General features: G+C 46.9%; 1 protein-coding gene across 2 annotated transcripts; it reads right to left on the bottom strand.

The window, feature by feature from the left end:
* Positions 1–361: 361 nt before the first annotated feature.
* Positions 362–12,443, bottom strand: SLC2A6 (solute carrier family 2 member 6). Of its 2 annotated transcripts, none has more exons than XM_027869816.1 (10): positions 12,151–12,443; positions 10,013–10,175; positions 9,190–9,396; positions 7,430–7,529; positions 5,553–5,764; positions 4,823–4,975; positions 4,046–4,154; positions 3,791–3,961; positions 2,799–2,944; positions 362–1,596 (listed from the first exon to the last, which is right to left on the bottom strand). In XM_027869816.1, the coding sequence occupies exons 1-10, from the start codon at positions 12,237–12,239 to the stop codon at positions 1,441–1,443; spliced, it is 1,506 nt and encodes a 501-aa protein (XP_027725617.1). In that variant the 5' UTR covers positions 12,240–12,443; the 3' UTR covers positions 362–1,440. The 2 variants fall into 2 exon arrangements, with proteins under 2 accessions (XP_027725617.1, XP_027725618.1); XM_027869817.1 differs by having other exon boundaries at positions 10,013–10,134.
* Positions 12,444–15,204: the final 2,761 nt, after the last annotated feature.

The following is a 15,204-nucleotide window of genomic DNA, read 5'->3' as shown; positions in this document are numbered from 1 at the left end:
ATGTATTTGGGGAACCCAGATTTCTCCAGTGATTTGTCCTGTGCCCTCTGAAAAGTTCTGTTTGGGTTTTTATTTCATGGAAAATGGGCAACCCAGCTAGTTATGGAATTCTGTACAAAAAGAGATCAGGTTCTGGATTTAGTCTCCTTTGTGGGCCAGGGAGCTTTGCTCTCCCACAATCACAGCATGTAAGGACTGGAAGTGACCTTAGGGATTATCTAGTCCACCTCCATTTTACAAAGGTGAAGACTGAACCCCAAGGTGTGGAAAAGATTATGTAGTAAGTGGTGGTGGTAGTAGTAGTAGTCAAAGGAGGTTTGCTCTGTTCTATGAGTACAGACTGGACCCTGATCCCAGCTAATTATCTTGAAAGTTTATTAATCATGAGCAGCTGGGCAAGTGAATGTGGATGGTTTAGGTTAACTCAATCCCACTATAACCCACCCCCCCCCTTGGAAATAATGCATAAAGTATATCATCTTCATTTACAAAGGGCTTTAGACATGGACTTACTGGGGGATTTGTGTGAAATGTGAGCAGCAGGAGGGTGTTTTCATTCTTTTTCTCCTCTCTAAAGAGGTTGTGGACTGGCCAGCTCCCGTCCTCTCCTTTCTTCTCCCCTAAGGGGAAAAGGCAGTGTGAGGTCATGGGGGGAAACCTCAGAGCTAGGTGACAGCTTTCCACCCAACCTGGGGCTTGATTTCAACAGCTCCACTGTTAAGTTCCTGTGACCTGTGTTCTGCCTCCCCTTCAGATCTCTGGGGTCTTTGATAAATGTCCCAGGCAACAGCCATTGACCAGTTATTGGTGAGTAGGTTCTTGCCTCACCAGTCCCCAGAAGCCACATCCCCCTAGAGGTACATATCAATCAGTAACAAGGATTTCTCATGTTATTATAGGGTTTCCTGGTTACCAAAATACAGTCAAATTCACTATTTTGTTTGATCCTCATGATCACTCTGCTGCAAAGCAGGCAGGGTAGGAATTCTGATGCCCAATGAACAGGGAAGGTAATGGGGTGAGAGAGAGGTTGGTGGCAGAGCCAGGCTTTGGAGCTGGCTCTTCTCCTTGTCTAGTGCTCTCTTGGATCTTGATTCTCTGATCTCAGTTGATTAATGAAAACTAGCCCCTTGTCTCTGGCCTTCTCCCTGGGCTCTGCTTGCTTGGCCCACAGAATCTAGCAGTCTGGGGGCAGTGTGACTCTAGAGGTTTCCAGGTGGAGTTGGAGGGCCATATTCAAATCAACTCTATGTATAGCGGGAGGCTGAGACCAGGAATCTCTGGAGACAGAGCTGGGCACCACTTCTCGATCAGAAGGTAGTGTCAGTTCTTCCCACTTCCATCTGGTGTTGCTGTCACCTCCTGATCCCTGCCTCTGAGGACCCCCCAGTCCCCCAAAGTCTGATCTCTCCTCCTGGCCCGGGAGGCTGAGGCACCTTCCTATCTCAGGAAGGACCTTCGCCCTGTCCTGAAGAATGATTCAATTTGTTCCAAGGTCCGGCGCCTGGTTTCTGGCACGCAACAGGCTGTGAAGACTAGATTCACCAGGCACACAGCAGCAAAGAAGTAAAATGGGACTTGAAGGCCAAAAGCATTCTGTAGAATATAGGGAAGGGAAAAGGGGAGGGATGAGAACAGCCCAGTTAGTATCAATGTGTTGCATGGAGAGACAGACCCTTTGCTCTAAAGCCCCAGGAAGCAGCTGAGTCTTGAAACTACTTGGCAGTTGTTGACAAGCAACCTCAGGGATGTTTTCATTACATCCTTGCCTCACTCAGAAACCTTCCCTGGCTCCCCCTTGCCTGCATAACAAGACCTAAGCTCCTCAGCCTGGCCCTTCAAGGCCCAGGCTACCTTTCTAACTTCATCTCACACTACTCTCCTCTACTTGGAGCCTCTGCACCTGTGATATGGTTCACAAAATAGGCTGCATGCTTTCACTCCATAAATTGGATAAACCTTTTTATTTTATTTTTCTTTAAGGCAATTGGGGTTAAGTGACTTGCCCAGAGCCACACAGCTAGTAAGTGTTAAGTGTTTGGTCTGAGGTCGGATTTGAACTCAGGTCCTCCTGACTTCAGGGCCGGTGCTCTATCCACTTCACCACCTAGCTGCCCCCTAATAATCCTTTTTAACTACCTATCTATGCAAGCCCTTCTGACTTTGCCCATGACACTTCCCCTGTGTAGAACGTACACTTCTATGTCTTGACCTCTGAAATCTTATGTCTTAAATGCTACTTCCTCCAAGAATGCTTCTCTGACATGTGCCGCCTCCCAGGGACTCTTTCCTTCTTGACAAACGACAGGTGTAAGGAGGGCCAAGTTAGAGTTATTTAACGTTTGCATTGAGGTTAGTGAATTTCTTTCAGCTCATGTCCTGCCCTGGGAGCTAGCAGAGAGAGCCTAGTGAGTGACTTTTGTCCTGCATTCCCGCAGCTACGCCTAAATGGCTGCCCTCCTTACACTTGTACTTTTGCCACATCACATTTTGCCTTATATTCATTGAAATTTTTTCTCCCTGCTATGACACTATAAACTCCACGAGAGCAGAGAGTGTCCCCAACACCCAGCGTGGTGCATTACTTATATCAAGCAAATGTTATTAGAACAAATGAACTAATAAAAGAATGAATGGATGAATGAATAAATGACCACATCCAGGGATGGAGCGCAGGTGGCTGGAGTCACTGACATTAGAACTGGATGGGTCATTTTGAAAGAATCCCCCCTTCTTAGCCCTTTCCCTCCCATCTCTATTGCCTATATCTGGACCTTGTGAAACGGAATGGGACTCACCTCCACCAGCAGGAAGGACTTAGTAAGCACGAAGGCTGTGAGCCAGCTGACCAGCACACAGAGCCCTGAGGCCACACCTCGGGCCTTCAGTGGGAGGATCTCAGACATGAGAAGCCATGTGATAGGGCCCCAGCCCATGGCATAGCCTGATGGAAAGAGAGTGAGCAAGACCCAAGGTGGGTAGTAGAGGGTGAAAATGACTCTGTGAAAAGAGAAAGCCCTGTTCCCTAAGGGAGTGACTACCCCCCACAGCCTACCCTTTCCAACCCCATTGCAGGGAACTTCTCCTCTATCTTGTTCGGTCATTTCAATTCCGTGGCACCATTTTCTTGGCAGAGATACTAGAGTGGTTTGCCATTTCTTTCTCCAGCTCTTTACAGATGAGGAAACTGATACAAACAGAGTTAAGTGACTTTCCCAGGGTCACATAGCTAGTAAATGTCTGAAGCCAAATTTGAACCCAGGTCTTTTTGACCCTAGGCCCAGTGCAGTATCCACTGTTCTGTCTTGGGAACCCTATAATCAGATAGGCTTCCTGAGACTATCAGTGTTGAGGCATCTGTCCACTCTACATCCCTACCACCAGCTACCCTCGGCCTCTATGCCTTTGATAATGCTGGCTCAGAGGGCGTCTTAGTCAGATTCGCCCCCTTCCCCACACACAGTTATCCACGCACCATAGTCCAGGCCCCCACCACATACATATCCTTAGATTCACATAGACCCAATCCACCACTCCACGCAAATCACAGACCATCTCCCCATTCACAAGCTCATACACTACAGTCACACACCAATCACCACTACGTAGGTACGCATAAAATATGCGTTTCATTCCAGAATCCCAATAACCCTTTTGGGTTCCAGGCAAGGCTTTGGGAACAGAACTGACCCAGGCCCCCCAGGATATGCTGATAGATTAACTTCTCCCACCCTCTCAACCCCTCATTCCTGCCCATACCCTGGGGGATGGAAACTCAGGCAGCACTTACCCATGATGAAGAGCATGGTGGCAAAGAGGGGTACCAGCATAAGGTAGCTCCCTGACCCTGAACTCTCAAGGGCCACATTGGTCAGATCCATGGTGGTATTGGAGACTGGCCGCTGTGGACCCAAGTGGATATAGAGTCCCAGGGCCAGGTTTGCCGCAAACATAATGGATGCTGTGAACCAAGAGGACAAGGAGGTCTCAAAACCAGGGATGAGCGTTGGAGGGCAATGGGGAGGGAGCAGGGCTGTGGCCATACCTGAGACGAAGAGAAGAATCTTACGACCTGCTCTGTCCATGGTGACAGCTGCGATTAGCACAGAGACGAGCCTCATGGCCCCCACGATGGCTGCATCCTCTTCTGGAGGCTAGGACACATGAGGTGGGGGATGTCAGTGCTCCCAAGCCTGGCCTCCCTCCTATCCTGGCAGCTTTCAAGGGCAGGACCAGGGCTGGGGCTTCCCAGGATTTAGGAGGTCCTATCAGTCTGCCCTTGGCTTTCAATGTCTCATGATGAGGTGAAGGAATGAAGGGGTTGGGGAGGGGAACTCACTGTCTCAGGGTTTAGTGCTATGTCCAGCTTCAATGCAGTGGCCATGGGATGGAGCTTGGGCATTTGAGGAGCCCCATAAAAGTTATGAAGAAGTTGTACTAGACTTTTCCTGACCCTTCCCCATCAAAACTCACCCATTCCATGTCCCATTTCCCCAGAATTCTCTGCTAGGTAATCAGACAGTTCAGTCTATGCTGCTTGTTTTGGGATATGATTGTGCCTGCCTTCCAAGAAATAGCCATACATTCTCACAGGGGCTTTCTGGAAAGTGTCTTAGCCCAAAGGAACCACTTTAATGGGGGGATTTCAGGTACTGGTGCAAGTAGTAGGCAGGGTACAGTGAGGCACATGGTATCCTCTTCAAGCATGCCCCACCCCCAATCCTCTAGTGATAGGTAGTGTCTTGCTCTCCTTATGGGTAAGGCAGATATCAGTCAGGTCCCTGGGCAAGCGGCATGGGGCAGGATTGGGTACTGTTCTCACCAGCAGGACAGCAGTGCTATGGAAGATAGACTGCAGGTAGACCAGGATGGGTGTGACACCTGTTAGCTGCTGCAGGAATCGCATCAGAACAGCAATGGCAATGGGCTTGTAGATGAAAGGGTCCCGTAACTCAGTCCACGACAGTCGACTGCTCTGGAGACATGGGGTAGGGGCTGAGGCATACGGGCATAGCCTTTTGGGGTTTCCTCCCCCAACAGCATCCTCCACAGCAACACACTTGGGGTGTCCTAGACTCTCTGTGCCTCATGTCTTTGTCCTTTTCTTCCCTCCCTCTCTTCTCTCTACCCAAAAGAATTGTGAGTTACAGCTCTAGTCATCCTCCCCTAAGAAGGATGAAGAACTTTGTACCTGCTTGAGGTACAAACTTAGGGTAGCCCATTGAAAGAAGGCCAATGAAGAGGAGCCCTGTCTGGGTCACCCAGTGGCTTCCCCTGAGGCAGGAGGCCCTGGCTCTTCTAGCCTAGGGATTCTTAACCTTTGTTGTGTCTTGGACCCCTTCATCAGCCTGGTGAAAGTTATAGACCCCTTCTCAGAATGTTTTTAAATGAATAAAATACATAGGACTACAAGGAAAGTCAATTATATTGAAATATAGTTATCAAATTTTTAAAAGTACATGGACTCTAGGTTAAGAACTCAGGACCAAGTCTTTATCATGTGATGCTCCCATTGGCACTCAGTTTCATATGGTAATGTCTGCCTCCCTTACCTGTTTCTGGACACTGTTCTGGATCTGCTGGAATTCCCTTTGGAAGTCTGTGTCATTCCCTCGGAGCCAGGCCAGGGCTTTCAGGGCTTCCTCTTCCTTGCCCTGGGAGAGGAGGAAGCGAGGGGAGTTGGGCATAAAGCACAGAAGTACCATCATGACAAATACGGGCACCTCTCCAGCCACCGCCAGCCAGCGCCAGGGCATCTTCAAGCCTGAGGAGTGGGGGAGTGGAGAGAGGGCAGAAGAAAGTTAGAGGAGGTCCTAGAATGGGACTGAAGGGATAGGGGAAGAGGTACTAGTCACAGGATATTACCTCTCTACACACTTCCCTGGGTCCCCAGGATCACCAGGCTGGGGATCCAAGGTGGAATCCTGCCTATCCTTCAAGGACCAGCCAGGACCTTCTCCGGGAAGCCTTCGTGGACCACCTTGGCCTACAGAGACCTCTCCTCCCATGGTACTTGCAGCTTCTATTCCTCATATGGCCTGAGTTATACACTATTTATATCAGAGGTTCTCAACCATTTTTTTTGGTCCCCATACCCTTGGTTTTCAGTATAATTTTCTTTACCCCCATTTAATCTGAAAGTAAAAAAAATTCTACTAAATTTCAGCAGAGTAATACAGTTATTGACCAAATATTCCCATACCCCTTGATAGCAATAATAAACTAACATTTCTACAGCATCTTAAAGTTTGCAAAGCACCTTACATATATTATCTCCTTTTAATCCTCACAACTCTATGAGGTAGGTACTATTATTACGAGGAAACTGAGGCTAAGGGAGGTTAAGTGACTTTTCCAGACCCACACAGCTAGTAAGTATCTGAGACAAGAATTTAACTCAGGTCTTCCTTGAATGAATTGGGATTAGGACAATGAGTGGTTAATTGTGGGAACTGGGTGAATCACACTGCCTCTATTTTGTGACTCATTCTGGAGCTACCTCGCTACCTCGGTTCCATTTCTATTCAATTATGGGTCTAGTCCAAATTCTGTCTTGTGAGAAAAGTTTATTCAATTGTGGGAACTGGCAGAAAACCTTATTGGATTGTTTGAACCTAGGCCTGTGTGGCTGGGAAACTAGATCACTTCTCCTTCATGTTTAGACACCCTTTACCAAGGACCAGAAACCCAGTCAGATCCAAAGGTTGATGCAAGGAGTTTTCTTCCACTTGCATATCTCAAGCAATCTTTATGTCTTACCTGAGAACTGGCCCTGTACCGATCAATCAATTATTGTTTCCTTGTTACTTTGATTGCTTACAGACACTTTGGCGAGTGGGATGCCTCCTTTTTTGATTTCAGTGAATTGTACCCATTCACTCTCCCCTCCCAACTTAGAAAGTCCCTAATCTTTTATCTAATTAGAAGTCAGATTATCTAACTTTGTATTGTTTCCTTTTAATTAATTGGCCTTATTTGATTAATTGTTTTTTAATGCATAAAACTCTGTCTCCTTGCCTCCTGTGTTTGGGGTCCAGTGCCTAAGCTGAGGAGGTCTGGTCCTGGTTTATTGGGCAATTTGCCTGCATTGCTTAATAAATCAATACACTCTGCAGATCAACCTTTGCTTCCTCAGTGACTTCATCCTTCTCCTGCCCCCTGGGCTACAGTTTAACCTCAGGTCGGGAACTCTGGGTCGAGGCTGCATTATGAATTATCGTTTCATGTTTCCCATCTCCCCAACTAAACTGTGAGCTCCCTGAGAGCAGCAACTTTGTTCTATTAAGCTAGAGATCCCTCCTCAGGGAATAGCCCGACAGTGATCAGGGCTTTGAACTAGTATGTACTTAGACAAATGTTTGTTTGTTGATTGACTGATTTGTAGTCTCCGCCTCCACCCCACCTCCCCCATCAGAGAAAAGATACTTGCCCAGAGCATAGAGCAAGAGGGACCCGAAGACAGCCATGATCTGGGGTGTGGCCCCCAGAGCCCCTCGAACTCCAGGGTGGGAGATCTCAGACACATAAACCTGTAAGACAAATCATGCTACATGGGAAAGAAGGATGAGTCAGGATGCCTGGGATCTTGGACCTGCCACTAATTGGCTGTTATGACATCAGGCAAATCACTACCTTCATCTGGTCCTTCTCTTTCCTTCTTGGTAAAGGGGGAGGAAATTGTTCTATGGTTTCTCAAATTCCTTCCAGCTGTAAGAGTCTCTAGTGCTATTGTTCTAAGTTCACAACTGGTCCAGGCCTCAAGTGAGAGAAGCTCTTCATTCCCAGCTTGAGGGAGGCCCAGCTTCCATGAGTACCACTCAGGAAACAAGAAAGTGATGCTAGGTGGGGGTCCTAGTCTGTGAGAGTCAAGAGATTGGGCCCTTTATCCTAGTGCTCAAACCAGATAGGACTGTAGATTTAGAACTAGAAAGGGCCTTTGAGGTCATTGGGTATAATCCTTTCATTTTACAGATGAGGAAACTGAGGCCCAGAGAGGTTGGGGGACTTAGCCAGGCTCATACAGCTAGTGTCTGATGTAGGATTTGAACTCCGTTCTCCCTGACTCCAAATCCAGGGATCAATCCATAATACCATCCTACCTTCCAAATAAATGTTTGTTGAATTGAGTTGACTTGACCTTACCCTACATCACTATGGACAAATCACCCATCTCCTCTGAGCCTCAGTTTTTCCTACGTGGAGGGTGACTGTGGCCTATCTCAGACTTGTCAGGGGACACTCACATGGCAAAAGGCTGCAAACACTATAAAAGAGACCTGCTTAGTAGCTGCTTTTGGCTTCCTGGACATCTGGTGCCGATTCTCCTGACACTGCTTCCCTCTTTGGCCTTTGCTTTGCCCCTATCAGGGTCCCTTTATCATCTGCCAGAATGTGCTGAGTGACAGATAGGGTAAGGCATCCCCAGAGGGAGCAAACAGAACAGTCACAGCCATGGGAAGTAATTAGAATAAGTGGAGGGTTGGGGTGTGGGAGGAGGGAAGGGCCTTTCTCTGCTTCCTCCCCTTGCTCAATTCGGACTTTCTTTGATTGAGCAATACCCTTGAGGTAAGAAGTAATTTTTGGTTGAAAACTGGCCAGGCTAGGGTAGCAGATGGTGGATAGACAAGAGGATGGAGAGAAGTCTCACTCAGAAACAGGTCTCCTAGGCTCGGGGTCAGTCACGACTCCCTGTGCACATGAAACATCCTCATGAGAAATCTGTAAAGTCATGGGATGTTAGACCTGGGAAGCACTCTAGAGATCATTTATTCTAACCCTTTCATTTTTGTAGATGAGGGAACAAAAAAGCCTAGACACATTCTGTGGCTTGCTTAAGTTAAGGTCATATCTATAAAAAGTGGGAGTGCCAGGTTTTGAACCTACATCCTCTGAATCCAATTTTAGCGCTTTAATTCAAGTCACTCATTTTACAAATGGAGAAATTGAGGCCCAGAGAGGGAAAAGCTTATCCAAAGACATGCAAGAAGTTAATGGAAAAGCAGAGCTGCCATTTACTTATACTAATGGCTAAGAAATGGAACATCTCAGTTAAAACACACCAGGAATTGGTTTTGACAACAAAGAGGAAAATTGAACCCCAAGTCATTGAGCTGCTGATTAGTCTTTCCCCAATGTCCCCAGGAGATGTCCTTTCTGGGATGTAAGGGCAGCTCTGGGGATTGTCCTTACTGGGATACAGGCAGCTGTGAGACCTCCCGCGAAGCCGGTCAGAATCCTTCCCAGCAAGAGCATCCACAGGCCCTGAGCTCCAGCCATGAGAGCGTAGCCAATAGCCGAGGGCACAGCAGAGAACATGATACTGAGCTTCCTGCCCAGGAGATCATTGAGCACCATGGCACTGAGGCCGCCAGCGGCTGCTCCCAAGGTGAACACGGACTGTGGAGAAAAGGGAGCTGCTAGGGTGACCATATCCAGACCTGGTTTACTTGGGTAGGACCCTCTCCTCCCCATCAGAAGCTGGAGATGCTCTTCCCTGCTAGGGGATGTGGCCACTGGACAGAGGTGTTGGGGTACCTAAAGCTCCTTCCCCCAAAGTGTGCCAGGCATGTACACCTGAATAGTGTCTAGGCAAGTACTAATTTGGAAGGCCTCTATGGGAGCCCCAGAGGCCTCCTGTTTAACCAGGTTGGGGGTGTCTGCTCTGTCCTGGGCTCTACCCTCCAGGGGGTGGGAATGGAGTAAATTTAGATCATGACCATGCATGGTACCAGTTCCTTCCAGTAACTCAGATCATTTTCACTTTTTATTTTCATTTCTTTGCAGAATTTTCCCAAAAGATATGTTGGGGCTAGAGGGGTGGGATGCAAAGAGGTCCTGGAAAATCCACAGAAGTTTGGGAATCAAAAGAAAAGTGTTCCAGGGGCTTCTCCAGGAGAAAGAGGTGTTGAAGGGTAAAAGATAGGGCCTGCCTCAGCATTCCAGTCACCCAGGGGCTGGGGGCAAAAGGAAGTTATCTTGTGAATTCCTGAGCCCGGGGATCCAGGATCCTTACCCCGAACCAGGATGACTCTGTCTTGGTCATTCGTAAAGCTGGGTTGGGGGATCTCTCAAGAGCTGGGATGACTGGGGATGTATAGACCAGAGCATAGCCAAAGCTGAAGTTTCCCAGCACTGCTGCAAAGGTAGCCAGGAACAGCCTCTTATTCTTCAGGGTTCTAGGGTAAGAAGAAAGGGGGAGAAAGGGGCCAAGGCAGGGCTACCTGTAAGGCCCCCAGCTCACTGCTTCCTACTCTTCCCACCCATGCCCATCACCTGTTCTACTCTATTCTGAACATCTCAGACCACATCTGAAGCTCACATATGCACAGAAGGTTAGAGCCAGAAGGCGTCTTGGAAAACTTCTAGTTCAATTCCTTCATTTTATAGATGGAGAAGTGGAGGTTCAGAGAAGTTAATGACTGGGACAAAGTCACACACCTTCAGTTCCAACCACCACAATTTAACAGAGACCTTAATAAATTGGAATGGGTCCAGAGGAAGAAAGGTGATCAGAGTTACTGATTCTTGGCATAATGATTTGTGTAAAGACCACATGAAAGAATTGGGGAATTTTAGTTTTGAGAACAGAAGGCTTGGTGGTCAGGGAGATAGACACTGTCTGCAGCTATCTAAAGGGTTGTCCTATGGAAGAGGAAGCTAACAATTTCTGTACAAACAGAGCTCGGACCATTGTCAGGATGAGCTAGAGTCAGTTTTTAATTGCCTACTGAGAGCTGATTGTTAAATTTTCAGCATGAGCATTTACACCTTGGAAACTTGCAAATGCTATTATTGTTTTATTTATTGTCTAGACTAGGCTTAAGAAAGTGATGGAGTTGCCTCACTAAAAAAAAAACATTCTACTGGACATCAAGTCACCTAACTCCAATTGCCTCATCAAAAAAAAGCAATGGAGTATTTTTGCTTTTTGGTGAGGCAATTGAGGTTAAGTGACTTGCCCAGGGTCACACAGCTAGTAAGTGTCAAGTGTTTAAGGTCGGATTTGAACTCAGGTCCTCCTGACTCCAAGGCCGGAGCTCTATCCACCGTACCACCTAGCTACACCGAGAAAAATGTTATTGATGTAGATTAAACTTTAAAAGTGTGTTGCATATACTTTAAAAAAAATTTGATAGCTGATTATATGTCAGCACACCCTGACTGTGGGCTAGGGAGACAGATTTCAATGTTCAATGTAAGGAAGTACTTCTTAACAATTTGTTGTTCAGTTGTTTTCAGTCTTAATATAAGCCAACCCAAACGAATCCCAGTTGTACAAATAATAATTGTTGTTCAGTTGTGTCTGACTTTGTGATGCCAAATGGGATTTTCTTGGCAAAGATACTGGAGTGGTTTGCCATTACCTTCTCCATCTCATTTTACAGATGAGGAAACTGAAGCAAACAGAGTTAAGTGACTTGCCCATACAACTAGTAAATTTCTGAGACTGTATTTGAACACAGGTCTTCCTAACTCTAGGCCTATCCACTTGACAGCCTAGCTGCCTCTTATTAACAATGAGCAATTCAATAATTAACAATTTAACAAATTCCCTCAACCCTAAGCCACTGAGTCTGTACTTCAGTGAGGTTACATCATGGGCTCTGCTCTCCTCCATGGCACAGCAAGCTTTACTTTCTCTTCACTGGCCTTAACTTTGTCATCCAGTCCTTATGTGAGAGCATGTGAATAGTTCCATGTACTCCTCTCTCAACATTAGAAAAGCAAATTCAAATACATGTCTTTTTTTTGTTGTTTGAATGAAAGGCATCATCTCTGGATACAAATGGTAACAGATTTTTTTTTTTCTATTTGTCCTGTCTCACTAGAGGGTCCCTGAACCACCTACAGATAGGAAGCATCAGGCCTTCCTAGGTTTGGCCCAGAGCTACCATCCCCTGCAGGCCAGCCCTGGGAGCATCCACACTATCAGATGATAGAGGGGGCCTGGGGCATCCAGACTAAGCGGCTGGTTCTTGCCTCTTGTCCTAGAGGGTAGGAGGGTAGGGAGGGTGTGGGGGAAGAGAGCTGGGACTTAGATTTCCCTAATGTGAGGACAGGAATCAAGAATCTAGCCTTCTCCTAGAGAGAAAAGAGAAGCAACTCAGTTTCTGTGCTCTCCCCACCCCCCTCGCACTCCCCATCTCTTACCTGATATAATTCTGTTCTTGTTGCTGGTCTGGCCTCTCCGGGAAAGTCTCATAGTCTGGCGTCTCACTTCCTAAAAGGGGTTGCTCCATAGTGATTGGGTCCAGGAGCCAACTGCCAGGCTCTGCCAATATCCTTGGTGACGGCTCCCTGAGATACTGCGGCCTTTTGAGTGACCCAGAGGCCCTCAGAAGGCAGGTTCTGATAGGGTAAATCTGTGTCCTGGGAGACTGGAGGAAGGGAGAACTCTGTCTTTAAACTGCCCCCAAATGAGGAAGTGGTCAGGGAGCCCGTCCCTTTGGAGGAAAGAGTCAGAGGAGGAAGAAATCACTATCTGCAGGCCACACCCAGCCGCCCCCCCCCCCCCCCCCCGCCCCCCAGGTCCCCTAGCTAGATTCAGGGTGGCTGGGATCCTGGGATGGACCAGAGCTTCTCCATCCGTCTGAGCCCCTCCCCATTCTCCTTCTTCATTCTGGACCAGCCAATCCTGGGCTCTGATTGGCTGCCTAGGAACACTGTGCTGCTCAGCCAGCACCAATGAGGAGGGACAGAACCTGTTCTGATGTTCCTTGGCAGGGTGGGCTGGCTAGGTGGGGTTGGGGGAGTTTCCCAGTTTAGGGATGTATCTAAGACCTCCTCCTTTTTGGCATAATGCCACACACACACACACACACACACACACACACACACACATATTCTATTTTTGTTTCACATAGACTCAGCCTCCATATGAGCTGAAAGGAAACTAGTCTACTTCATCCTACCCCACCCTATTTCACAGATGGTGAGACTAATCCCCAAGAGAGGAATGATTTAGTGAGGGTCACCTAGTAAATTTGTGGCAGGCATAGTATTAGGGTACAAAAGACAGGTTCAGGCTTCTTTACATCATACCTCACTGCTTACACACTGTACATTGTACAAATCATACCACTTTCCTGCTCAAAATGCTTTGATGACTCCTATGACCTCCCAAGTAAAGTTCAAACTTCCTGCCTGGCAGGAGGTATACCCAGGTCTGAAGGTCTCTTTACTCTGGGGACACCATACTTTAGTAGTCTTCTCTCATCTTATTCTCCTCCACCTCTGCATGTTAGACCAGATGACTCTGCTCCTCTAACATGCCCTGTACTTTCCTGCCTCCATGTCAAGGTCTTACCCAGACTTCTGGAAAAATCATCACTTTTCCTGATGAATTTGTACCCAGACTAATGGGAGAGACACCATGAAAACAACTATGTTCAAATAAGATCTAGACAAGATAAATTGGAGGTAAGCAGGCTGTTGTTCATCATTTGTTCTCCAAGAGGACCAATGACATCAGGAGGGGGATGTCTTGACTTGCAAGTGAATTGGATTTAAGTGAGGCAGAGCTGTGCAAAGTCATTGGCCCTATTTTCTCCTCTAGAATCATCAGAATCTGGGCAAGACCTAGGTCAAGATGACTGGCGATGGCCAAGAGCTAAGTGGGAGCTACTAGCATTGAGGATTGGGAAAACCTTCTTTCAGAAGGTGAGGCTTTAGCTGGAACTTGAAGGAAGCCAGTGAAGCCAGGAAATAGAGAGGAAGAAGGAGAATTCCCTGGGAAAGGGGGACAGCTAGCTAAAATGCAGGGAGTTGGGAAATGGAGTGTCAGCAATGAAGCCAATGTCATGGATCACAGAGTATAAGGTGGGGAGTAAGGCATAGGAAAAGTCAGAGGAGGCTAGGTTAGGAAGGGCTTTAAAAGCCCAGTGATAGGGAAGTGATAGAAGTGATATCTAAGGTTTATAGTGAAGTGCCCCAGGGATCTGTGCTGATAGAGAACTGTCTTGGAGCTGAGTTCAAGACCTGTCTCTTATACTTAACAGGATATGTGACCCTGGCAAATTGATTAACTTCTAGTACTCTTGGCAACTCTCTAAGACCATAACTGTTAGAGAAGCATTGGTGGAGAGAGTGTGTTCATCTGGGAGTGTTTTATACTAACAAAATCACAGGTGCAGTCTCTTTCCCTATCACTATTATTGACCCAGATAAAGGCATAAATCGATGGTTTTATCAAATAGATTACACAAAGATGGAAGGGACAGCTATAATGGCATAGTCAAGATCCCTAAAGGGCTTAGCAGGCTAGAGTATTGGAGTAAATGTAATAAAATGAAATTCAATAGGGATAAATATAATGTCTTACACTTAGTTTCAAAAATAGATTTCACAAATACAATATAGCAGAAACCATGGTAAGACATCTAGGTGGCACAATGGATAGAGTGCCGGGACTGGAGTCAGAAAGACCTGAGTTCAAATTTGGCCTGAGACACGTACTAGCTGTGTGACTCTGGGCAAGTCACTTAACCCCCTTTGCCTCAATTTCCTCATCTGTAAAATGAACTGGAAAAGAAATAGCAAATCACTCCAATATCTCTCAAGAAAACCAGAAATAGGGTCATGAAGTATAGGACTTCATTGAACAACAACAAATAGTTAGCCAACAGTTTTTTTCTGAAAAAGATCTGAAGGTTTTAGTGGACTGCAGATTCTATGTAAGTCTGCTGCAGGATATGGCAGCCCAAAAAGCCAGTGTAAACTTGAGCTGCTTTTGGCAAGCACAGCTTCTAGGAATGGGGAAGTGACAGGGCCAGAGCCACAGTCCTCAGCCCTGGTCAGACCATAGCTCTGGTGTTGTATGTAATTCTGGACATCACAGCTTATAGAGGACACTGATCAGCTGATGTGTCCAGAGCAAGATAACCAGGATGGTGAAGGGCCTTAAATCCGTGCTGTGGGAGGGTCAGATGAAGGAAAGGGGGATGTTTAACCTGTGGAAGAGAAGGCTCCCAGGGGTCATCATCATTGTTTCCAAGGATTTGAAAGGCTACCCTGTGGGAGAGGGATTCCACTTGTTTTGTTTGGCCCCAGAAATCAGAAGTGAAAGCATTTAGTAGAAATTACAAAGAGGCACATTTAGTCTTGACATCAGGAAAAAACTTTCTGACAATTAGCATTGTCCAAGAGTGGGATGGGCTGTCTCACAAGGTGCTGGGTTCCCCCTCCCTGCAGGCCTTCAAGTTGAGG

The sequence above is a fragment of the Vombatus ursinus genome, unplaced genomic scaffold (genome assembly GCF_900497805.2).
Source record: "Vombatus ursinus unplaced genomic scaffold, bare-nosed wombat genome assembly UNPS02014793.1, whole genome shotgun sequence".
NCBI lineage: Eukaryota > Metazoa > Chordata > Mammalia > Diprotodontia > Vombatidae > Vombatus > Vombatus ursinus.
Note: the sequence above shows the minus strand (reverse complement) of the source record. Positions and strands in the feature narration are given on the sequence as shown.